At 39.3% G+C, this 26,606-nt stretch overlaps 1 protein-coding gene across 2 annotated transcripts in view; it reads right to left on the reverse strand.

The window, feature by feature from the left end:
* Window positions 1–25,011, reverse strand: part of usp40 (ubiquitin specific peptidase 40) — a 54,587-nt gene extending 29,576 nt beyond the window's left edge. For both annotated transcript variants that reach the window (XM_066687276.1, XM_066687275.1), the window contains exons 1-19: window positions 23,846–25,011; window positions 22,317–22,384; window positions 21,913–22,026; window positions 20,740–20,904; window positions 18,232–18,378; window positions 16,498–16,641; window positions 15,053–15,181; window positions 13,924–14,028; window positions 13,545–13,652; window positions 12,029–12,305; window positions 10,983–11,064; window positions 10,400–10,571; window positions 9,664–9,748; window positions 9,374–9,444; window positions 8,592–8,920; window positions 8,244–8,385; window positions 3,142–3,202; window positions 2,752–2,799; window positions 2,381–2,469 (exon numbers count right to left, since the gene is read on the reverse strand). In XM_066687276.1, coding sequence (XP_066543373.1) covers window positions 2,381–2,469; window positions 2,752–2,799; window positions 3,142–3,202; window positions 8,244–8,385; window positions 8,592–8,920; window positions 9,374–9,444; window positions 9,664–9,748; window positions 10,400–10,571; window positions 10,983–11,064; window positions 12,029–12,305; window positions 13,545–13,652; window positions 13,924–14,028; window positions 15,053–15,181; window positions 16,498–16,641; window positions 18,232–18,378; window positions 20,740–20,904; window positions 21,913–22,026; window positions 22,317–22,384; window positions 23,846–24,047 — 2,538 coding nt within the window. In that variant the 5' untranslated portion in view covers window positions 24,048–25,011. The remainder of the gene's footprint in view (window positions 1–2,380; window positions 2,470–2,751; window positions 2,800–3,141; window positions 3,203–8,243; window positions 8,386–8,591; window positions 8,921–9,373; window positions 9,445–9,663; window positions 9,749–10,399; window positions 10,572–10,982; window positions 11,065–12,028; window positions 12,306–13,544; window positions 13,653–13,923; window positions 14,029–15,052; window positions 15,182–16,497; window positions 16,642–18,231; window positions 18,379–20,739; window positions 20,905–21,912; window positions 22,027–22,316; window positions 22,385–23,845) is intronic.
* Between the last annotated feature and the right edge of the window lie 1,595 nt (window positions 25,012–26,606).

The raw sequence follows: 26,606 nt of genomic DNA on the forward strand, positions 1-26,606 counted from the left end.
GACATTGAAGTATATGTGCTGTTTCAAGGGATTTTGTCAATTTTAATAATAATAATAATAATAATAATAATAATAATAATAATCTATGCATTGCTGATATGCCTGAAATGTGTAATAATTTGTGCTACAAAGTCCCTCACTTCCCTGTCTACCTAATGTTTTTGCTATCTTATTGGTTTGTTTTGATTTCTAAAGCAAAACAGAATGCAAATCTGCCCCAAGAACAAGCAGGAACTAAAGACCCCTGCAGTACAGGCCTGCCAGAGCATCACCAGGGAAGAAACCCTGCATCTGGTGATGTCTATGGGTTCCAGACTTCAGGCAGTCATTGACTACAAAGGATTTGAAACCAAGTATGAAGCTTACAATTGGAGGAACCACACATACAAATGGATGCAATTCCTACACCGTTCACCCAATTTGGATGTACAGTGAGGTAAAAAAGTATTTGATCCCCTGCTGATTTTGTATGTTTGCCCACTGACAAAAAAATGATCAGTCTATAATTTTAATGGTAGGTGTATTTTAACAGTGAGAGACAGAACAACAACAAAAATATCCAGAAAAACGCATTTCAAAAAAGTTATAAATTGATTTGCATGTTAATGAGTGAAATAAGTATTTGATCCCCAATCAATCAGCAAGATTTCTGGCTCCCAGGTGTCTTTTATACAGGTAACGAGCTCAGATTAGGAGCACTCTCTTAAAGGGAGTGCTACTAATCTCAGCTCGTTACCTGTATAAAATACACCTGTCCACAGAAGCAATCAATCAATCAGATTACAAACTCTCCACCATGGCCAAGACCAAAGAGCTGTGCAAGGATGTCAGGGACAAGATTGTAGACCTACACAAGGCTGGAATGGGCTACAAGACCATCGCCAAGCAGCTTGGTGAGAAGGTGACAACAGTTGGTGCGATTATTCACAAATGGAAGAAACACAAAATAACTGTCAGTATCCCTCGGTCTGGGGCTCCATGCAAGATCTCACCTCGTGGAGTTTCAATGATCATGAGAACGGTGAGGAATCAGCCCAGAACTACACGGGAGGATCTTGTTAATGATCTCAAGGCAGCTGGGACCATAGTCACCAAGAAAACAATTGGTAACGCACTACGCTGTGAAGGACTGAAATCCTGCAGCACCCACAAGGTCCCCCTGCTCAAGAAAGCACATGTACAGGCCTGTCTGAAGTTTGCCAATGAACATCTGAATGATTCAGAGGAGAACTGGGTGAAAGTGTTGTGGTCAGATGAGACCAAAATCGAGCTCTTTGGTATTAACTCAACTCGCCATGTTTGGAGGAGGAGGAATGACCCCAAGAACACCATCCCCACCGTCAAACATGGAGGTGGAAACATTATGCTTTGGGGGTGTTTTTCTGCTAAGGGGACAGGACAACTGCACTGCATCAAAGGGACGATGGACGGGGCCATGTACCGTCAAATCTTGGGTGAGAACCTCCTTCCCTCAGCCAGGACATTGAAAATGGGTCGTGGATGGGTATTCCAGCATGACAATGACCCAAAACACACAGCCAAGGCAACAAAGGAGTGGCTCAAGAAGAAGCACATTAAGGTCCTGGAGTGGCCTAGCCAGTCTCCAGACCTTAATCCCATAGAAAATCTGTGGAGGGAGCTGAAGGTTCGAGTTGCCAAACGTCAGCCTCGAAACCTTAATGACTTGGAGAGGATCTGCAAAGAGGAGTGGGACAAAATCCCTCCTGAGATCTGTGCAAACCTGGTGGCCAACTACAAGAAACGTCTGACCTCTGTGATTGCCAACAAGGGTTTTGCCACCAAGTACTAAGTCGAAGGGGTCAAATACTTATTTCCCTCATTAACATGCAAATCAATTTATTGAAACTTTTTTGAAATTCGTTTTTCTGGATTTTTTTGTTGTTATTCTGTCTCTCACTGTTAAAATACACTTACCATTAAAATTATAGACTGATCATTTCTTTGTCAGTGGGCAAACATACAAAATCAGCAGGGGATCAAATACAGTGAGGGGAAAAATGTAACTACCTTCAAGTTAAAGATGAAAGTCTACACTTAAAGCACAAATCCATTTGTGTTGCAAACAAACACACAGAGCTCTCACGACTTGATGTTCCAAAGGCAAAATAGCAAAAGAGCAAGTTCCTATGCAGACATCACCTCTTATACAAACAGGAAGTATGAAGGGACCTGTTTTGAGTGACATGCACAGGGGCCAATGGCAGCTTTGATATAGAGATGTTTCAATTGGGTTCCAATGGAAGTTGCACTGAAACCCCTCCCCCTTGGGCAGTGCTTCAGACTTGAAAGATAACAAATGGAGACTCAAACAAACAAGTCAATCAGATTCAAACACCATAACTGCCCTGAATGGACCCACCTGTGTTGCACCAGGAGCAGAGCCGTGACACAAGAACAAAGTGCTGGTTAGTTTCACACCTGCCTGTCGAATGCTCATATTCTCCCGTGCTTTTGGGGCAACAAAATAGGACAGCAAACATTAAAGCATGAACTGCAATGTAAGACTAACACAAACAGGGTATAAGCAAATAAGTCATCTTTTTGATGGTGGCTTTGCATTTGTAAGAAACGTCCTGGCTTTGGACGTTGCACAAACTGGCTGGTTGGTAGAACAATTTAAATTTAATCAGGGCCTTAAGATAAAAGCTTACATTTTTTTGGTGCATGTGTTTCAGAACCAGTGCTCCGAGTGCTGGCTTTTACCATGTGTAAAAGTGTGTGAAGGAATACCTGGAGGTAGGAGCTTGCCATTGCGATCCACCTGCCTGAGAGAGTACTCTGGGGAGTAAATGACAATCGTATGAGGAAGGGCAAAAACAGAAATGCAGAAGCAAATAAAGTGCGTTGCAGATGTTTAAACCATTAAAATCATCTTGACATCCTGTGTCTCATGTGCACACAATGATGGTCCTACTGACCGAATATTTTATCAGGACAATGTCAAAGAAGGATCTGGGTTTTGCGAGATTAATTAAATCTTAATTTAATCTTAACTAATCGGGTTGGTGAGTAAGATGAGTAAGTGCCCCAAGAACTGTAACATGTTTACAATTACAAATGTTTTATACTGTAATAAATTGTTGTAAGCTGTTGTTTTGCAGCTTTTTTATTTAATCTTACCTGATAATTGGTCCTGTAACTGCAGCTCCTCCATGGCCTTCAGCTTAACCTCTGACAGCAGCTTGAATGGAAGAAAATTCACTATTGAAAAGTGGCAAATTTGAGGCAGTAACATTCATTTCAAGACATCTGAATATACAAATACTGACACTCTTTAAATCAATGCATCTTTTTTATGTATAGATCCGTCACTCAGGAACATAAGTTAGTTTTATTATAGAAGCCAATTCAAATACAAGAACAAAACAGGACACAGAAAAAACATTTAATTTTTGGTTCTACATGATCACTTTCTTAGCATATGTCCTTACCCACCTCAGCATCTCCAGATCTAACAGTTAAGAGGCAATTCATTTTTCAGCCTTTTCCAACAATTTCACAGGTTTATTCTGTATTGACTTGGGGCTAAATCAGCCACAAACTAAATGCCACCAACACTGAATAGATACACTGACAGCCACCTACAGATATGAAGGATAATATAGATTAACAGGGTTCTTGCCCTTTTCTCATAGACAAATTAATGACTTTTTCCAGACTTCTTCCAAACTGCTTTTTAATCTGTAACCGCTTTGTGTAAAAGTGCATGTTTATAGAGTATTTTGACAAAAAAAATGCAATTCTAATCAATAAAACTAATGTGCAAAGAATAACTTAACATCTTTAATTAAACATTAAGTATTGTGTATGCCTTTCCCATCCTACAAGATTGCACAGAAAAAAAATATACTAGTTTAGCAGTTATTTCTCACATTTACCAAGGTCAGAGAGATATCGCTATTTTAATAAATTGATTGTTGGTAAAAACACACTATCTGATACTCTTCACAACAATATTAGATTAAGATTCTCCAGTAACTTTAAATAAAAGGCTTATTGAAATTACATACCCGGAAGTTTACCATTATTTGGTTGTGGTAAAGTACAAAATATTTGTGGTGAAGTATTTGTACATTTGTACATTTTTGAAATGGGGGGCCACAAGGGGGCCATGATTGTTACAGAGGGGGCAACATCTGCTAGGGGGGTCTGGGGGCATGCTCCCCTGGGCAGATCTTTTTGTATAATGGCTTTTAAAAACTCAGTTTGTAAGCTAAGATTGAAGCAAATTACAAGGAAAAACTGGGCAATTCATACAAATCTAGCAAAAATGTACCACCATTTGCTAGTGACAAAATTATTTTAAAATTGACATTAACACAATAGACAACAGTGATACCTTATGGAGTGTAACATTCAATCCCTGGACCCTTACGTAATATTGTATACAGTGCAAATATATAAAAATAGGTCAAATAAAAATGCAGGTATTTGTTCAATACATGGTTGTACGTGAAAATATGCTTTTACCAAGGGAAAAAACTAAACATTGTGTTAAAACAATTACTTAAATATATATATTATGCATGTTTTTGTTCATGAATTAATGTATATTAGAAAGTATTAACTTTGCAGAAACAAAACTCAATTATATGAAAATACATTTTAACACTATAACAAGGTTTATGTCTCACTCACACGCTCACTTCACATCTCAACCTAACCTTTTCCTTTTTTTAATTGTTAATGCCCCGACTAAATAAACCTTCCTGATTGGTTGTTGAAGTCTTTACAGACGCAAGTCATTTATTAATATCCAATATGCCAGGCTTGACATAGGCGAACACTATCACCTCACACATCATCATTCATGTCTGATCGAACTGCAGCGCTGCCAGAGCAGAAGTGTTAAACACACACTGAACTGTAGTTCAGTGCTGGACGAGCGGGCAAATCCCGGACATTTTTAGATCATTAATAAAATTCATCAAATTGTAAATGTAGCAAAAATAAAATTCAGCACAGCAAGAGTATTTAAACGATCTTACCGTGAACTGTCTTGATGTCTTGAAACTGACCTGTAGCGTGGCTGTAGTGTGAATCTCGCCTGGATTCTTGCTGGGCGGTATACACACAAAACGGACAACTTTGGTCAAATAAACTAACATACCCCACTGTTCAGAATATGGACACGGGAAACTGACTATGCATTATACAAAAATGTTTGAGTGACTGCGGGGGGCACTCAGGGGGCCAATCATATTTAATTAGGGGCCAGTGCCCCTGTGGTCCCCCCCTGTCTCTTCCTGTATACACTGGTCTGAAGACAGGGCTGTTTATGTTGCATACACAGAAATAGGAAGTCAAGCTGTTCATAATTCTTACTGTGCTGGGGTGTGCAGTGCTCATTACACCTTAATTTTCTCAGTAACAACCCAGCTAATACGCAAGGTTGCCACAAAATTGTATAACGTTGTGGGTTAAGCAGGGAATAATAATAAATAATTTTTGTCAGTCTTGGCTTGGTGAGGTTTGCAGTCACGATGCTGCAGTGCTGTAGCGGTAGAGCAGTGTGTAAAACAGGGCTTAAACACACCGTAAATAACTTTCAGCTCAGTGTGTGGTCTCGAGTTAAGAAGCAGGTGAATACAAACGTTGTGTAAAAGGGAAAAAAAAAAAAAATTTAAAAAGTTTAAAAAATGATAGATGTCCACAAGATATGAACAATGAGACGGTAGTTATTAATCGATTAAATACATACGACTGCATGAATATATTCTAACTACTAAACTTTACCCCTTTTAACTTTTTTATGTCATTGCACCACAACCAAATGTAACTCCACCATCCTCTATGAGTGTACTGTATTTCATATTACTGCAAATATATATACACAGTGAGGGAAAAAAGTATTTGATCCCCTGCTGATTTTGTACATTTGCCCAATGACAAAGAAATGATCAGTCTATAATTTTAATGGTAAGTGTATTTTAACAGTGAGAGACAGAACAACAACAACAAAATCCAGAAAAACGCATTTCAAAAAAGTTATACATTGATTTGCATGTTAATGAGGGAAATAAGTATTTGACCCCTTCGACTTAATACTTGGTGGCAAAACCCTTGTTGGCAATCACAGAGGTCAGACGTTTCTTGTAGTTGGCCACCAGGTTTGCACAGATCTCAGGAGGGATTTTGTCCCACTCCTCTTTGCAGATCCTCTCCAAGTCATTAAGGTTTCGAGGCTGACGTTTGGCAACTCGAACCTTCAGCTCCCTCCACAGATTTTCTATGGGATTAAGGTCTGGAGACTGGCTAGGCCACTCCAGGACCTTAATGTGCTTCTTCTTGAGCCACTCCTTTGTTGCCTTGGCTGTGTGTTTTGGGTCATTGTCATGCTGGAATACCCATCCACGACCCATTTTCAATGTCCTGGCTGAGGGAAGGAGGTTCTCACCCAAGATTTGACGGTACATGGCCCCGTCCATCGTCCCTTTGATGCGATGCAGTTGTCCTGTCCCCTTAGCAGAAAAACACCCCCAAAGAATAATGTTTCCACCTCCATGTTTGACGGTGGGGATGGTGTTCTTGGGGTCATTCCTCCTCCTCCAAACACGGCGAGTTGAGTTGATGCCAAAGAGCTTGATTTTGGTCTCATCTGACCACAACACTTTCACCCAGTTCTCCTCTGAATCATTCAGATGTTCATTGGCAAACTTCAGACAGGCCTGTACATATGCTTTCTTGAGCAGGGGGACCTTGAGGGCGCTGCAGGATTTCAGTCCTTCACGGCGTAGTGTGTTACCAATTGTTTTCTTCGTGACTATGGTCCCAGCTGCCTTGAGATCATTAACAAGATCCTCCTGTGTAGTTCTGGGCTGATTCCTCACCGTTCTCATGATCATTGAAACTCCATGAGGTGAGATCTTGCATGGAGCCCCAGACCGAGGGAGACTGACAGTTATTTTGCGTTTCTTCCATTTGCGAATAATCGCACCAACTGTTGTCACCTTCTCACCAAGCTGCTTGGCGATGGTCTTGTAGCCCATTCCAGCCTTGTGTAGGTCTACAATCTTGTCCCTGACATCCTTGCACAGCTCTTTGGTCTTGGCCATAGTGGAGAGTTTGTAATCTGATTGATTGATTGCTTCTGTGGACAGGTGTCTTTTATACAGGTAACGAGCTGAGATTAGGAGCACGCCATTTAAGAGAGTGCTCCTAATCTCAGCTCGTTACCTGTATAAAAGATACCTGGGAGCCAGATATCTTGCTGATTGATAGGGGATCAAATAATTATTTCCCTCATTAACATGCAAATCAATTTATAACTTTTTTGAAATGCGTTTTTCTGGATTTTTTTGCTGTTCTTCTGTCCCTCACTGTTAAAATACTCCTACCATTAAAATTATAGACTGATCATTTCTTTGTCAGTGGGCAAACATACAAAATCAACAGGGGATCAAATACTTTTTTTATATATACACACACACACACATATAGACAAACACATATATTTAAGTTTATTCAGTTAAATTATTTTAGGTCGACCCAAAACCAGTGTGCTTGATTCAGTTCTCAAAACCCAGAAAAATGGAAGTGAACAGATCCCTCGAAGCAACTCAGCGTCCACTGCATAGCTGTGAAGTTCAAAACGCCAATTTGTCACTTTAAACAAATGTGAACACCCGATTGCACAGCAAAAAGAGCCCATTTTAAATTTAGATTTATCCATAATAGCTTATTAAAGATAAAGGTGTACTGTTTTCCTAAAGATAAGCACCTACTAGAACTTGTCAGCTTTAATTTCAAATCTGGTTGAGTTTTATATGAACATTTGAAAACTGTAATATCAAATAATTTAATTGTATTAAATACAAAAATAACTAGATCCTAAATTATACTAGCTCCAAACAACGACATATAACCCATAGATTTCTAGGGCACAGACTTGACTCCCAGTAGCTCATGATTATTATTATATAAATCGTTGAGGTTCCCTTACTGCAGTGCGCGTAAGTGAAAGGAGGACGTGAACCCTGTGTATGAAGCAAACATGCAGACTGTACAGTTGACTTTAGTATACATTATTTTGACAATAGAATTTCCATACTTTTAACAAACTTACATTTAATTATCCATAATTTTCCAGGTCTGAAAATTAGTCTTTCAAATCCATACTTTTCCAGACCTGCAGAAGAACCCTGGGTAATACAACTCAGGCATTTTAGTTACAACTTCACTGATGCTGTAGCTTCCCACAGCTATTCTGAAGACCGGCTTACCATGTTCCCAGTGGCAGGTATCTGAACCGTCTTCCCCTCCTCCTGCCCCCCTGCCACTCCCCCAGGAGAGTATGACACCAGCAGCCACCTACATTCTGAGGGGGTCGTCACGGTAACCACATCCCCATTCATAGTAAACTGGCTGTGAAAAAATAACAAACAGCAGTCTCACAGTCAGCAAGCACTACTGCCGACTTTGTATGCAAGTCAATCACAAACTGCTACCAGTCTGGGGGTGAGACAAAATCAAACGAAATCATCTTGAAAATGTATAATTTAACTGAATTTGATTGTTTTTCTAGGTTTGCAGCAGTTTGATGAAAGGCAGTAACTGGAAAAAGCTCAGACCTGGTGTCCAAGGCCTGTGGCTCCAGTATGAGGATGGAGTCCCCATCTCGGAGGGCCAGCTCCCTGATCGTCTTCTGCATGTCGTCCTGGGGGAAGACCCTCCAGCCCGACACAGGGGAGCCCTGGGCCCTCTCCTCCTGGCACAGCAGCGCCTCCTCCCTTCCCAGGGCCAGCCGTAGAGCCCCCAGAGTTGTCCCTGCGGAGACTCCCCGTGGGCTCTCGCACAGCCCCGAGCCGGGGGCAGCATCCTCAACCACCTCCATGGGCTTCAATAGTGTCAGCAGCACGGGCTCCCAATCCTCCCCCGTCTGGATGCTTACCCCCCCCACCTGCCAGGAGGGGATGGACAGAGAGAGAGCTGAAGGGCAGCCTTTGGAACAACAGGGCATTGGACAGCACTTTGAAACTTGAAGGAAGCAAATACTAGAAACACTGATCGGTCAGTGGAGGAAAACACAATGCTAAATCACATATAAACAAACATACGGGCTGACCTATTACAAATATCTGCCATCTTTATGAATGTCTACCAGTCCAAGATTTAAATGCAAAAGGATAAAGCTATTAAAAACTGGATTTGTTTAAAAGAAGTAAGCACAAACAAATGTTAGATCTAATGAATAAAAACTGTGAATTTAGTTTTTCTGTATGCTTTCAAATCCCTAAAGGGCTAATTTCAGGTGTATAAAGTCTTGTTAGTGAGAGAAAGAGAAGAGAAATTGAATGAAAATCAATAAGTGAAACACAAAAGGAGTGGTAAATAAGCATTGCACTATTCCTACCTCTCTCCCGTTCCACACAAACAGATCAGACCGGTCAGACACACCAGCGCTGTACAGTGACTGTGAATCATCTACCAGACAAAAACAAAGAACGTCAATGGATACTCTTCAGAAGGAAGGTCTTGCTGCTATCTAACCGTAACCTTCAATAGAAGAAGGTTTCTCGAGTCAATGTTATAATATCCATAGGTTATAGTTAGATAGCAGCACTCAAGACTCAAAGACTGCCATAAAACCACTCGGTTGAGTCATTAGTCAGGTCTGGTTATCTTAATTATTTACTGTCTTACCAAGCAGCATATCATACAGATGTAGACCAGCTGGAAGACTCTTGGCAACAGTCAGTGCCATGTCCCCTTCCCATTGGTCTTGCATCTGAAAAACAGTACACACATTGCACAGATGTTACAGAGATCTGCTGCTTTAACAAACTAAATTTAAGTATAAAAATAAAAATGAATGTTAAACTATTAATGTGTAAGACCATTCTAGTGTTCTCTTATACCTAAAGCATTGATTACATTTTATAGTGGCGTTTTTACCCTTGTACTGTGTATATTTGGAACTGTGTATGGTACAGACTGTTAAATAATGCAAAACACCTTGGATAAAGAACTAAATGATAACACTAACAAAACCAACAGTATCAACAATAACAATGCAATTATTCACAAACAAAACTACTTCCATGCATTTTTTTTCCAAGTCCTCAAAATAAACAACACAACTAAGAGGCTCTTCAGTTTTTTAAAAGCATGTTCACTTTGTCAGACCATACTGCTGCTTATGATGTATATGTTTTAGGAGAAGACATTTAATAGGCTTTGTCAAAGCGAGAGGGAAAAAAGTCTGAACAGTGCTTTGTGAACTTGGCTTTGTTCTTGGCTTTGTCTGTGAGTGCTATTAATTTTGATATATTAATATTTTTCCTATCAAACCCATTTTAATATTTGTGTAAATAGTTCCACCTAATAGTGGCATATACTTCCTTCTCTTACTGAGACAAAGTGTGCTGGGATGGCCCACCTGGTACACGGCCAACCGGAAGTCGCCCACTGTCTTTCGACGGTCGAAGGGCAGCTGTAGAACACTCTCCTGGGGACTGGAACACAGCTGCAAGGCCCCGTTCTCCACCCTGTAGTGGGAGGCCAGGTGCAGGCGAACCTCAACAGTGTTACTAGATGCATCAAACTCCAACCTGCATGGGGGAAAAAGGAATAATAGAATCAGGATAGATACTGTCCGGTTATACAGTCTTAACGCACGTGAACAGGAGGTCAAAAGCTTGTATAGATTAAACATTTGTAATTTGATGAAGTGTTAATAGCTTGGTTATTAAACATTTGTAAACGGACACTTGTAGATTTACATTGAATTAAATCCACCTGAACACAAGCACTTCTAAGCCCTGAGATTTATAGTTCTTGGAAGATCCCTGAATGGCATGGTGCCATGCTGTATGTCATGCCTATAATACTCTCTTCATCAGACTCACATCGATAAGCAACTGGCAGTTAAGAACTGGTGTGCGCCAGCTGGGGCAAGACAGAGTCATTGAGTATTTAATCTAGTTTTATTTTGAAAGAGTGCCTGAAAATCTAATTCATACCTTGTCTGCGTGAGTTTCCCATTTTCTTCCTCGATTTCTTGAAGCAAATGGACAGGAACTTTGTATCTCGGGTTCTCTTTAGCTGTAGAAGCAAACCAAAAAAATGATAGTTATAAGTTTTGTGGAGTTGTATTGTCGTGTCATTCAGGCTTTTCATACAAAACAATTTGGATTTTGGATTGGGAGAGTCAGGGACAAGCTGGAGAAATCAATGGAGTGGCAAGCAACAGTTTTAAACAAGTTCAGTCAGCTGTGAGATTGATATTTGCCTCTTGATAGAATCAGTGTTGAACTGAAAAAATAAGTATAGTTCTCAGAATAATTAGCCTGATTTTTAAAAGGGGCAAAATAGGACACTGACTGGAAAGGAACATCACTCAAGTCACCTAATAAACTCCATTCAAATTATATATATATATATATATATAAACATTATGTTTTGTACTTTATGGGACCTGTACAAATATAAATTAAGTAATTTGGATACATAAATAAAGCTTTAATAAAGCTCGTCATTATCAATGGCTTAACTTTCCTCTTTCAAAAAGATAACACTTTGCAGTATGTAGGAAACGTGTCCGGCAATCAGGAATGACTGCTCGGTGTAAGAATGTAGCCTTCACAAAGGTTTTCCGGTGGAAAAAAAAAAAAAAAAACTACTTCTAGCCCAGTTGTGGGCACTGACTATCACTTTACCAGTGTCCCTAACTAGCCTTGAGCCATTATATGGCTTACCAAAAACGTAACATACAGGTAGAAGCAATGGGGTCACTAAGCATATTTGTATTCTGGGTCTCTTACAAAACCCTGAGGTTTTGACCCCACAGATGCTTGTGGAAAGTTTAATAAACCCAGGACTGTGTCAGTAATCCACCAAAGGAACCCATTCCCTTCTTATATAGCAGCCATTGTGTACAACCCTTGTGTCACACTACATATTTTTGTTTTGGTTTTCTAGGTTTGCAGCAGTTTGATGAAAGGCAGTAAGTGGAAAAATAAAATTGTTTCAAATTAATGGTGGTAAAGCCTGTGGGTTTGTTGTGCACCTTCAGCAGGTCTCTGGAGCTCCAACTTCCTGTAGAACAGCATGTAGGCACTCTCCTTGCCTTGAAACTGCTTCTCAATGTCCTTCTCTCTGATGGGTCTCACAATGGAGTCATTCAGGTCAAACCAGTGGTGCTCATCGCTAGGGGAACTCAGATCCACCATCTTCTCTCCATCGGCGCTCTGGCTCGGTTCTGGAGCAGCAGACCCAGCGAGTTTGAGGTGAACTCGGGTGCCGTTTGATGCCAATAGAAAGGTGTCCGTGTGGCTCTGGAGAAACTGAGAGCAGCATTGGAGGGTAGATAGTGAGAGGGTCAATATTCACACTGCACTCATTAAACATCTGCCAGCACTGCAGGTTTACACAAGTGACTTACTGATTGTATCAAAACCTAAAACTGATGTTGCCTGTAGGAATTGCATCCGATTCAATAATCAGACTGCTCCATGGAAGCCACTATGTAAATTATAGCTCAGCCTGCTAGGAAGAAACACAAAGCTACACTGCTGCGTAGTTTGAACAATGTGCACTTGAACTGGCAGTTTTTTGTTTTTGTTTTCCCAATCAGGAACAGTTATAAACAAATCAAAATCCGATTTACCTCGCAAGAGAGGAGAGGAATCTTTTATAGTGTTTCTGTTGTCTTGAAACAGATGGTTAACCATTTGTTAAGTTCTAACCACTTAAAGGTAGGGTATGCAATCTTTTCCATAAACATTTTTTGTTATACTGGTTGAAACTCTCTTCACATCCTGATAGCAATCAATAATTTAAGTGGTCTAAATGTAAAAATATATATATACATACACACATCTTCTGTGTGAAGGGACAGGACTAAAAAAGGATCGACCAATCATTGCATTCGGTCCGAATGTAATGATAGGATGTCCTTCCTGTCCGTCAATCTATATTTGCATACTGCTCCGCAACTTGTTCGCGCAGACAATCACACGTCATCAGCGTGGGAATCTTGACAGAGTGAGCGTGAGAATGGAAGCCGAGCTACTATTTTTAAAAACATAATAACCGTAAATAAGTTGTTTATGTTCGTTATTATTGTAATGTCTAACCTGTGAATGAGACATGAGGTAATCTGAAAGCGTTGCGATCGATTCCACCAACACGTCCCTCCTGCTGGCGCTGACATTCTGCTCTGTGTGTGCGCGCATGTGTGATAGAGGGGGCGTGGCTTTGGAGACACCTCTGAAGCGAGGGTGGGCTATATGCTTTCAAAACAAGCTTGCTAACTGCTTGCTGGCCTCTCAGGATTGCATACCCTAGCTTTAATAGTATTATCAGAATACCCTGTCAAATAAACACACAGGGATATCAATATGCACACTATGCCCTGGGCACCATTTCTTAAATCAAATGTGAAAAATGGTTTGATGCACCACAACGTTTTTGGATGCTGTTCTACATGTTTGGTTAAAACTTGGGTTCAGCAATGAACAGACACTGTTTTAGTGAAGGCCTACAGAGCCTATAGTCAGGGATCTCTCTTCAGTCACCCTCACCTTCCCAATTGGTCCGTACTGTTTGCGAAACTTCTTGTTCCAGGAAACCCCAATTTTGTCTAGCAGCTTTTGGCCCAACTGGTCTACAAGGACACAATTTGATTCTTCCTGTAAAAAAAACAAGAAGATGAAGAATCAGCACTTAGTGGAAGGAAGCAAGTGTGACTTCATACATTTTGACTGATTAAATCTACAAATCTAGGTGCCCAAGATACTTTAGAAAACTGGATTCATTGACTGCATTTATTTACACAATCAAATGTATCCAATCCCCATGAATTACAAGGACATTAGATGTAGTGGTTTGTACTAAGCATAAAAGAGCAAATCCAGAAGCAAGAATCAAGCCATGGAACAAGAAACAACTGAAAAAAGATACCCGAGATAATATGGCTTTGAGTACTGACAAGGGGTCCTCCCTTTCCAGCGTAGAATCGGGAGGCTTTACATCTTTGTTCAGCAATTTTGGCTTGGCTTCTTCCTCCTGGCATTAACAAAACAAAAGGTGGACAATCGGGTCATAACAGGTGGAGCCACAGCTGAGAACAAAAAAGGTGATAGGCGTGGGAGAGATACAATCAGGGTAAGAAAAATTAAACAAAGGCCTGAAAAGGTATTGAAAAGATACTGTTCTTAGTCAAGTGTGAAGCAACGAGGAATGATGTTGACTGTTCTGGCCCACCTCCAGAGATGAGATGTTTATGGCTCTTTAAATGAGATTAGGGGGATGATAGAACTTGGCTTTGTCTTGCACTCATGTAGGAGTGTCTGCCGATACCAAACTAAACACCATCCTGAAATGCTAACCACAAAGATATTCGAGGTTCCTCCTGGAGAGTTACAGATTACACTCCCTGAGATGTTGTTGAATTGCTCGGATAGTTTACCATTTATTTTGTGTGCCAGTAAACTTGCGTACAGCTCTGCCGTGTGGTGAAGGTCAAGTGGAGCATCTAGCACAGTAATGGAAGAGCAGGTCTTTGAGCCCAGGAGAAGTGCAACTCTGAACCATACAGCTGGGGTTGAGGCTGCCAGTGAGGTGTCTATACCCCAAAATATACCAATATCATCCTACAAGAGCACTGAGGCTGGCTATCTGATGAAAAATGTTATCTGGGTTTTATTTTATTTTTTCACACAAAAATGCATGCAATTCATCATGGGGAGAAAAAAACTAATTTGTTCAGCAGCCTAAAATAGTTTATCAATTCAGAGAAATCAAAGAAAAAAATATATTTATGAATTATGAATGTAGGTTTAAGCACAGAAATAACACATAGCTGGCCTTCATAATTAGATGATTATAATAAGTCACTAGCTGGAAGGGCAATTACTGGTTAATGGTTCACTGCTTGTCCTATGAACTGCCCTGTGGATGTTGCAGGGGACAAGTTATATAGGTTCTCTGGGGACCCAAGAGCAAGACCAGTATCCCTTGGGGAAAGATGAATGAGCCATGGAATTGGCTACAATACTGTCTGATATAGGTGTCCTGTCTCCATACTTACAGGAGCCTCCCAGTTCCCCAGATGGTCAATATCTTTGACATATACGTGGTAGTGTCCTCCGTAACAGCCACCTTTGTGTATAATAACAGAAAATAGTTCATATTCATACTCTGAGTCTGCCCGCTCTGCCTGTATAGGGAAAACAAAATGGGTTACAGACATGCCAGGTGGGAAGCAGCAGCATTCACAGCAAAGGCACTACTCACAATCTTCAACCAGGCTGGAAATTAGTGTTAAACCAAGGAATTTCAAAAGACAGCCACATTAGGTGTTAATACCAATTCTCTCTCTTCAGATGGGAATATACATTGCCTAGGAACAGATATTGCTTTTTTTTTTTAGATTTTTAATTAATCTCTAAAGGATTACAGTAGATAGGAATTTAGGCTTTTTAGATTCTTTCCCACACCTGGTTGAAGACTTGTCAGAGCAGCACTTTACTTAACTCAGCTTCACAATAGACAATATCTCTAATCAAGGTCTTCCTTTTCCAATTGTTAACTAGTTAACTTTCAGTATAAAGCATTTTATTATTCACAGTGTTCATTTTAGTAGTGTTTTCATAGATACAGAAAAACTCAAATCATAACCAACTGCTTCTCATTGCCTATGTGGAATAAGAAATGCATACATGAAAATGAGAACATTATGAGGATTCAAATATTTACGCTTTCCAGCACCTCTCTGTGGTAGAATTATGCAGTTCAGATAATTCAAATGAAAGAATCATGCTTTAGGTTTTATTTTTATTTTTTTTATTGTTTTTATCCAGAGAGATGAGTTGTAATTTTACAGGTAAAAAAAATAAAATAATTAGAGTGATATTCCAATCTCATGTGTCAAGTTAAGCAATAGTCATTGTATGGACATGTATGGAGCTCAGATAAACTGTGATTTCCATGTACACTCATTTTTGTTTTAGCCAGCCAAAGGCCAATAAATGTATGTATCCAGCTGTTCTTGTTAATTTTCCTGTTAATGCTTCTCAGAACCATTACATCTACTCTCTCTTGTTTTTGTCTGGGTGTTTATGTGTATCTGAATTTGATATTAAGAAAAAAGGTGAAAAGGTGCCTGGTAACAGTCATAGAAATTATTTAAATTGAAAGCAGTTGGCAGACTGTAGACAAAGCATATTAATTGTGCAAAGCATGTTTAGCTGGTTTGTGTCAGTACAGAAAAATATATGAATGAACAGTTGTTCTCCTGGCAGCTCTAGTACAAATGCATGGATTAATAAATGCTTTTTGACAAATGAGTTGGCTATTAGTACATAAATATTTGTTTTAATACTGTCACTGAATGTACATCTTTCCATACTGTTAGGGTATATGTCAGCAAATAAGCAGGACTACAGCATCTCATAAGGATAAAGGTTTATTAGGGTTTTCCAGCACTCTAGTGGGTTCAAGGGTTAAACACCCAGGTGGTACATTCTCACATACCTTTTCGCAGAAAGGCCTGAGGTTTATTCTTACAGGGAATGTGTATCGACCCATTTCCTTGTAGCGCTCACATTTGGTTAAGTCAAAGCTGAACCTCAGCAGGGACACGGTCAGAAACGGAGGCAGTTTTCTCAGCTTAGCCGACTGCAAGGACAAAGAAGAAAAAAGAAAGATAAAATAATTACAATACCTAGTAAATTGAAAAAACTATAACGTGTGCTGAAAGTGGCCTCCAGCAGTTAAAATGTAATGATTCTCATTATGTCCGGATACATTTATCTGTTCCTGTAGGTTCTCTATGCTGTGAAGTGCATTTCAAAGCAAAGACTCAATCATGAGCACCAAGGAGCTTTCAAAAACTCTCGGACAAAACAGTTGAAAGGCAGAGATCATGAGATTGGTATAAAAATAAAAATGTGTGCATGTGACAAAAATATCCCAAGCACTTCATAAATCTGGCCTGTATGGTAGGGTCACAATAAAAGGAAATACTAATGCAGCAAGGTCCTTGAAGAACCTGCTGCCTCTGCAGGAAAGCTGAAACTGGGATGGAAGTTCACCTTTCACCATGACAATGACCGGAAACACACAGCCAAAGATACACTGGAGTGGCTAAGGAACAAAAAGGTAAATATCCTTGAGTGGTCCAGTCAGAGCGCCAACCTAAATCCAATTGAAAATGTGTCATAAATTGCCAACTGCTGTCCATCAACAAGCACCTTGAGAGAGCTATAACTTTATATTTTTAAGGAGTATGATCTAATATTGCCAAATCTAGGTAGGTAAAGACATATCCCAGCCATATTAACTCAGGGGGGTGGAGACAATTTTATTTCACAATAAAAACCTTTCCCCTTAACAGTGTGGATTATGGTGTGTAAGCAAGGACAGAAAAGGCAAGGTCCATGTATTAGTATTTAACATGATCTTTAACTATGCTCAATAGTTTTAAAGTTAGGAAATAATATAACTTGTATTTACCCCTTATTTTCAACATGAAACTTTTTAATCACACCCTCTACCTATCAAACTCATGAGTTCATCATCTTCATGCCCTTTGAAGGTGACAGTGTGGACGTGGCTGACATTATCTTGAACAGACTGCTGTAGTTGAATTACATTTACATTTCCCTACAAGTTTATAATGATGCAGTTGTGGTGTTGCATGTCATTAGCCCTAAAAGAAAGTAGCAGATAATTATGTTAAAAAAATAAATGTTTTAATTTATTGTAGTGCTAACCGTTTATAGGGCATGCATCCATTGAAACACTTAATCGACTATTTAAGGTAAACTTTTTAATTGGTTTAAACTATGTTTAAAGAGCATCTGGAACAAACATTACAATCTGGAACAAACTCCCCAGTGATGTGATTGAAGCCGACATTCAAAAATAGACTGGATGTGATCCTTGGATCACTTGGTTATTAATGGACACCAAACGAGCACAACGGGTTGAATGGCCTCCTCTCCAAGAAAAGCACTGCAGACATTAATTTAAAAAAGCACAAGAAAGGTGCATACAAATTCTTTAAGTGCTGCGAGTGCTGAAGGTCCTCTCTAAAACTAATCTGGTTGCAGTAGTGTAACAGTCAAATAATTATTTATTTATATATATAAAAAAAGAATGAAGGTTAATATGTAATGATTCACACTATATATTGTCTGTAACATTCAAAATATTGATATAATTTTAGCTACTGCTAAGTGTCAATTAAAGGCAGTACTTTCTGACCTTTGCTGCCCTGACCAGGTTGTTGCAGAGCCCACAGCAGTACAGGTTGTTCCCCTCAAACAGCTCCTCCTCAACATACATGTTCCATAGCGCCTCCTCCAGCCCACTCACACCATTTACAGAGACCGTCAGGTCAAGGAAATCCTCCTGAGAAATTCAGAGGAATGACAACAGAGAAACAGATAGAAAAACATGATGCATTATCCTCAGCTACAGAGTAAAGTACTGGCATCCACCATTTGAACCAATCTTACTCACTTCTTTATTTAATGGAATAAAATCCTGTTTACTAAACCCTTTTCAACAATCATTACATCACAGCGAGTACCAGTCAAGACAGTAGATAAAATATTGATGTGCGTGCACTATAGACAAATATGGAGATGTAGACGAGTATTGGTGACCAACAGAGATCTTAAATCAGGTCAACTGGACAAACACAAAGTATACAACTCTTAAAAAAGGATAATATATAAAACTATAATTATTTCTTAGATCAGACGGAGGCCACAGATGTATTATTTGTGCATGTATGTATTCTAATCACATGTAGAACGTTTACTTGACGTTTAAATCCTCCAATGCCTTTATCCAAGATGACTGCATACTGTGATATTCAGTCCTGGACCTGCATAGGTTTTATACGTAGCCTCAAAATCAACGAAAAACATGCAAACAAAGTAGTAATGCACATCATTTATTTAAATTAAATTACTGGTTCATCTTAGTGAATTAGATCTCGTTTTGAACACTAGAAGACCTAGTAGCTCTCCTGCTGGTTGCATAAAACTATATAGAATAGTCTAAACCATTAGACTGGTCCTACAGTTAGTGTATGCAAGTTAGTCAGTTCCATAAAAAATAAGACTGACTAAGACTTAGCCTGAAAAGAAAGCCTCCTCACACCCTTGCTTGAAACTTAAGGGTGCTTTCACACTGGCAGTTTAGTTCGGAACGGGGCACGGTTTGCATGAAAAATCGCTAATGTGAACGCTGTCATTCGGACCCGGGTGCGCACTGGAGTACTGGGGTATCCGAGACTACCTGGAGGAGGTGGTCTGAGTTCGGTTGCTCCCGAACTGTGGCACGGTTCGCGTGAATGTGAAAGCAACATGGACTCAAGTGTGCACTTGTTCAGGAAGTGAAGTAACCTGCGCATGCGTGACACTGACGATATCATTGTTTCCTCAACACACGAGAACCATGAGTGGCAGGGGAACATTGTGGGACACAGAAGAGGTGAGGTGCCTCATTCAAATATGGAGAGAAGAAAACATACAGGAGCAAATTTCAGATGGCATCTAAAGTCATATATTATATATATATATATATATATATATATATATATTATATATGTGTGTGTGTGTAGGAGATGACACTTTAGCTTGGATTCGTTTGTGAGTAAGCACACAGTGTAAACAAAGATACAAATGCATTTGTAGCACTTAGCTGTCTTCTAAAAAAAAATCTATTGCGAGCAGCAGAAACACGCCGTCCCCTGGTTATGTGCTGAATGTGCAGCAAACGAGCCCAGTGTGAAAGGCCCCTAAGTCTATCTTTCCATTGAAACTGATGGTCCAAGTCTATAGCAACACTGATGCAGACAGGTGGAGCCTCTGGCTGGCTCACAAACACCCCACTGTCCCAGCCAAAGCAATACACCAAAACATCGAGACCCCTCCCCAAAGATTTCAATAACCAACTGTATGTTTTACCTGCACTTCTGTAATTTAAAAAATTGTACTGGTATCATGACCAATTTGTGCTGTATTTAACAATTTTGTTTTGCTATTGTATCCTATACGTCACCCTGGATAAGGGCACCTGAAAAAGTAATAGGCCTACATAATCATAATAATAATAGTAATAATAATAATAATAATGCGCTGTTTAGTATGCAGATGTTTCTTCTGAAATTAGCATATTATTCCATAGTTTCTACCCATCTTTTACAGACCGCACACACAGCGGCTTGACGATGTCAACTTTTTTTTTTTTTCCATTTTATCCCACGCCTTGTGTTTGAATGCGTTAGTGAAAGTTTCCGAAACTGGCGCCCAAATGCATATTTCAATAACTAGCATATTAGCATCTGCCATGTTTAGTTTTTTTCTTCAGGCGACTTAAAATTCCCAGAATGCAGTGTGTGATTGATTAAGTAAGACTAGTCTAAGAAAACACTGTTTTATGCAACGGTCTTAACTGAGTGTCTATCGTTAGTGGGACTTATAATTATACTAAGACTTGGTCTTTGTTCATGCAACCAGACTAGTTAGAATGCTTACCGGCTGGTTGAACGAATTAAGACGCCCAATCTGCATGAACTCAGCTAGCATTCTGGCTTCTGTGTATAAGGCTGCTGTGTGCAACACCCTTACAATCCAGCAACACTTAGGAGGAACACTAATGGGAACTTTAACCTAAGCTGTTTCATGGGACAGATCTAAGATATCCCAGACATTCTTGATGGGACACTGACGAAGATCGCCCGCCGCCTGGCCAGCTCACCTGCTTCTCGCTGACATTGCCGCACTCTTTGCAGACTATCTGATTGACGACCGTGCCGTGGTACAGGCGCTGGATGAGGTCGCTGCCCGAGGTGCCCACCAAAGAGCTCTCCAGGGCACTGAACAGGATACGGTTGAGCTCCTGCACATCCTGTTGGCTCATCTCCTGGAAAGAAGGACAGAGGTAAGCACAAGGGTTAGAGGGGCCAACATGAGACAGAGGCCAGCACTCAACTCAGCTGAATAGCAACCCACTGGGAGAAGCTGCAGGCCTGTGGGACTCTTAAGCTGAGGAAGGGCTTCAACCATCCAGTGAGGGGTATAATACTGTGCTATACTTTTAATTCTGCTGCAGAATGTAGCCCTGGGTGCAGAGATGTAATGAAGATTTTGTTTGTAATGCAGACAGAAACAGGTTAATATCAGGTCAATTTTGTATGTGTTAACTTAGGAATTTAAAAGGATCTAAATGTATAATTTAATGTTTAATGTATAATGCTTTTCTGAATTGTCACCAATTCTGTAGATGTTTAAAGAACAACATCAACCTCTGAAAGCAGGCAGGGCTAATCAACTCATGATGCTTAAATTTAACAGGAAAAAGTAATGCATGGAACATTTTCAATCATGAAACTGTAAGTGACAATGTCCTGCTTGTGAACAACTTGTGATTATTATTATTATGTTATCTTTCATAATATATACATTACAGCATTGATGTTATGCATTCAGAATTGTACATAAAATGTTCTGGGAATCTGTGTTTTTATTTTTATGTTTTCTCTTTTGTTCACAAATCATGTATTCCTACAAGTAAATAAAACATTTAAATTATTAATTTACATATTTTAACAATACTGAATAAGACGCATTAGTAATAAAGGGTTGCATGTTGCTTTAAACAAATGTCTGTAACTGCTGCCGCCTCAATGCACCGTTAATAAAAAATAATAATTGAGGAATGAAGTGCAGACCTCGAAAATACCGCATAAAACTCAGGGCCTAATATTTTATTTCTGTACATAAACAAAAGCCTCTCTGCCTCTTGTACATAGGTATGAAGGTCTTCAATTTAATCAATCAAAAGACTGAAGGGTGACTGCAGAGATGTTTGAAGCCATCATAACAGTACACAGTGGTAAGAAGACCACAACATGCAGACTTGTCCCAGTACCTCATTACTAGACCAACCAAAGCTGTCAGTGAGGTCAGTTGTAGATGCAGCCAGTTGATCAAGCAACAGGAGATGTGCAAAAAGCTTCTGCAGCTCCAAAGGTATGACTCTCACCTGTAGAGACACGAACACAGGTGAACAGAGTCTCTGTCCAAAATACCAGTCCCTCAAGCACAGTGCAGAACTAACGTGTAAGAAAAACATAAGAACGTATACAAAGGAGAGGAAGCTTAGTTCATGTGCTTGTATAATAATAACAAATTGATGCAATAAATCCTTAATTAAGACCTAGGTTGGAACAAAAAACAGCAGGGCAGGGGGTACTCCAGGACCAGTTTGAAACCCCCTGTGTATTAGGGTAGGAGAAACGTAGTGGAAGATGGGATAAAAAGACCTATGCTTACATTAGCCTCAGGTTTGTCCTTGTTTTCAACACAGCCAAGCTCCTCTGGTCCCAGGTTGAACAAAGCCTCTGAGATGAGACCATAATCAATCCATCTTGCATTCACATACCACCTCATATATTTATAAAAAATATCTAAAGGTGCTTTACAGAGTGAATTTATGATTTTAAAATTTAAATTATTATTAAGTTAGTTAGCAGACATTTATCAAAAGGTGACAAATATTTTAACAATCATGAACGAACAATACTCTACATTATTTTTATTATGTATTTACACCGATCAGCCATAACATTATGATCACCTGCCTAATATTGTGTAAGTCCCCCTTTTGCCTCCAAAACAGCCCTGACCCATCGTGGCATGGACTCCACTAGACCTCTGAAGGTGTGCTGTGGTATCTGGCACCAAGACGTTAGCAGCAGATCCATTAAGTCCTGTAAGTTGCGAGGTGGGACCTCCATGGATCGGACTTGTTTGTCCAACACATCCCACAGATGCTCAATTGGATTTAGATCTGGGGAATTTGGAGGCCAAGTCAACACCTTGAACTCGTGATTCATCAGACCAGGCTTCCATCATCGACCTACTTCCATTGCTCCGTGGTCCAGTTCTGATGCTTAGGCGCTTTCGGCAGTTTACAGGGGTCAGCATGGGCACCCTGACTGATCTGTGGCTACGCAGCCCCATACGCAACAAACTGCGATGCACTGTGTGTTCGGACACCTTTCTATCAGAACCAGCATTAACTTTTTCAGCAATTTGAGCTACAGTAGCTCATCTGTTGGATCAGACCACACGGGCCAGCCTTCGCTCCCCACGTGCATCAATGAGCCTTGGTTGCCATTGACCCTGTCGCCAGTTTACCGCTTTCCCTTCCTTGGACCACTTTTGATAGGTACTGACCGCTGCAGACTGGGAACACCCCACAAGAGCTGCAGTTTTGGAGATGCTCTGACCCGGTCGTCTAGCCACCACAATTTGGCCCTTGTCAAAGTCACTCAGATCCTTACGCTTGCCCATTTTTCCTGCTTTTAACACATCAACTTTGAGGACAAAATGTTCACTTGCTGCCTAATATATCCCACCCACTGACAGGTGCCATGAAAACGAGATTATCAGTGTTATTCACTTCACCTGTCAGTGGTCATAATATTATGGCTGATCGGTGTATTTGCACATGCCCTTATTCAGGGTAACTTACAATGTACACAAGAAGCATTTTAAACCATTACGATAGGGAAGTAGCACAATCAATACAAAATACAATAAGCATACATCCTAGTACAAAAAGGTAACAAGTGCAGAAATTATAGTTAAGTCCTAGCTATGTACTAAAGGGATGTGTGCATAAGTTGCAATAAATCAACAGAAGGGGGGGGGGGCAAACCAGAAACGCTTAGATGCTTGAAAACTGCAATTGCATACTCCTGCTATAGTGGCTACGATATGTATTGTTTAAGGAATACATCTAACATATTTATGGATACTGATGGTTCAGCACTGCACAAAACACTCCTAATTCTCACCTCTGAACTCCGGCGTGAAGAGCAAGGTTTGCAGCAGCGAGTTGAGGTAGCAGGTGCCGCCCTGGTTCTTGATGCCACACAAGTTGGTAGCACCCCTTGGCGGCGGGGGCTCGCAGTCTTTCCCTTTCAATTTCCTGTCATCGTGGCCCGCACTTTCAGGCATAAATGCTTCATCGTCTTCTTCAAATAAATTCCCAAACATGGTTTGACACTACGGATTTCAAGGCCACTCACAGAAAAGTAATATTGCTAAATCAAAAATAGATTAAGTTAAATTGTCTTTGAGGTTGTTATCTCATGCTTGTGCCCCCATGCTGTCGGTCCACAGCCTTAACAATTGCAAAATAAACCGACGCAATAAAAGCAAACATTGAAATCGTAAAGAGTTACACTGTGATTCCTTTATGTACAAGAACGCCTAAATCAATGTACCAAAATTATGCTGCTGACTTTGAACCGTTGGTTATTATTGCTTGTCCAAACATAATCGTTGCTTCCTTGTCTCCCATCGACATAAGTCACCAAATGTAGGAATTATACAAAAATCTCAGTTGCATAAAGGTTAAAATATATATATATATAAAGTTAAACAGCTGTACACAAGCAATGAAACCGTCGGTTAACTTGGCTTTTAACAAACCAACAATAACAGAAAGCATACAAAATACATTTTCAATAAACCGTTCATAAAAATACAATCAGATTTGTTCCGTTCCCAGACAATAATTTTAGTTTAATTTTAATGTGGAATTTATTCATTACTAATATTACACGAAATAAAAGGTTGACTTTATCTGAATATATTAGCGACATTTAATTTCCGTCTTAGTCCACCGTATAAGTCAAGTCTTGTTTCTCACGAATTCGGGAAAGTCACACAAAGTTGCATATTCCCTTCTCATATCTGATCGTGAGATTTTTCCGTATCGATGGTTTAGTTTATAAGGCCAAGTGAAATTCGCTAAAAGATTTACAATATATATATATATATATATATATATATATATATACTTAATTCAAACTAGCCTTTACAATTCAGTTACGTATTGCGGCAAACGCAGTTTTTTCCCCTTACAGATACCAATCTCAACTACCGTGTTCTTATTAACCGTAAAAAGTAAATACCAAATGTAAATAGAAATACCAAATGATGTGAGCAGCCATGTTTTTCTCTACTACAGGGAACATCGTGATGTGTTCTGGTATTTGTAGTTTGTATGCTCATTAAGGCTATATGTTCAATGCCAACCGAGTAGTTAAAAGAACTATAAATCCCTGCTATCTGCTATGTTGCAGTGCATGCTGGTATATGTAGTCATTTGTTAAATTTGGCGTCGACAAAGCATATTCTTGTCTTGGTTTTGAACTTTACGACAGATTGTAGTTCAGGGTGAGTGAACAGCTAAATTTGTAGTAAACAAAGCCAACTAATCTACTCTTAATGTTCACTGATCAAACAAAATAATATAGTTTAAAAAATAAATATTTCAGCCAGTTGAAACATCTAAGTACATCAGTTGCAGTAGTAATTGCATTTTCATCATATTAGTATTTTATTTTTAAACAACAGGGAGTAAAAGGGTAGGTAATAAGTTCACAATATAGTGTAATATTAATAATAGATAAAATGTCTATGCATTACAAATACATTTAATATTATGCAAGCTTGTGCACATGCAGCAAATTCACACTAATTGTAATGTATTAAACAGCCTATTATTTTATTCTGACACTCTGTGGAGTTTGTGTTTTTAAGTTAAATAATGAAATGATGTCTCCCATATTTATTTAAGTTTATATTAGGTTATATATGGTGGTTTTTGTTCCAACTGATCTCTCAATTACTTCAATGAACCCTCAATGTAACTAATTTGTTTCAGTTGACTTTTTAAATTGGGTAGTTTATTAGAAGTTGGGTATTGCAAGTTCCATCAACTGTTTTATACTTAACATGAAATCTACAACAGTTTAAAATAATTTAAGATCTCAGATTAGGCAAATTATTAATTAAATTAGGGTTCAATTAAGTACCTTACATTCTCCCCCTGTATCACATGGTTGGAACTTTAGAAGTGCAAGTGTTTAATATGGACATTATAAGGAGTACAGGTATGTGACACCTATTAAATCAAACTAGACAAACTGTACTATAATATTCTTGCATAGTTGATATAGTTAGACAAACTATACTACAGTACTAGTAGGTTTTTTCGTGAAAAAATAATATTTTTTTAACCTTTTTCCTCCATTAAAGTCTATGGAAAATCTTGATATGAAAATGTTATGTTGAAATACCATTATGTTGAAATGTGTAGAAGTTGTTCGGTGAAAATAGAATAAGAAATTAAGGAATAATGTGCATTTGAAATAACCGAGCGTATGTGGAAAAGTTTAAAGAAAATGTGTACCACAAAATACGAGCAAAAGGGCCATTTCTCCATTATAAGGGCCACAAGCATGCTGGACCACTCAAATGAAAGTATACAGAATCAGTTCCTGCATTGTTGATCATGATTAGACACACTATATTGCAACTCTACCACCACTTTACCTGAGATAAATAATAGCATAATTATGAATTATGACATTTTTAGATTTTTTTAAACAAATTTCAATGTAAACCATTTTTTTTCTACAATTTCCCTTAAAGTATTAGTCAAAATACAACTTTTAAGACAAATTGGGTGGAAAGTTGATACAAATTGAAGGACTTATTATAATTTATTTAAAAACAGCAGGGCAGGGGTCCCCAGGATCAGGA

The sequence above is a fragment of the Amia ocellicauda genome, chromosome 16 (genome assembly GCF_036373705.1).
Source record: "Amia ocellicauda isolate fAmiCal2 chromosome 16, fAmiCal2.hap1, whole genome shotgun sequence".
Classification (NCBI taxonomy): domain Eukaryota; kingdom Metazoa; phylum Chordata; class Actinopteri; order Amiiformes; family Amiidae; genus Amia; species Amia ocellicauda.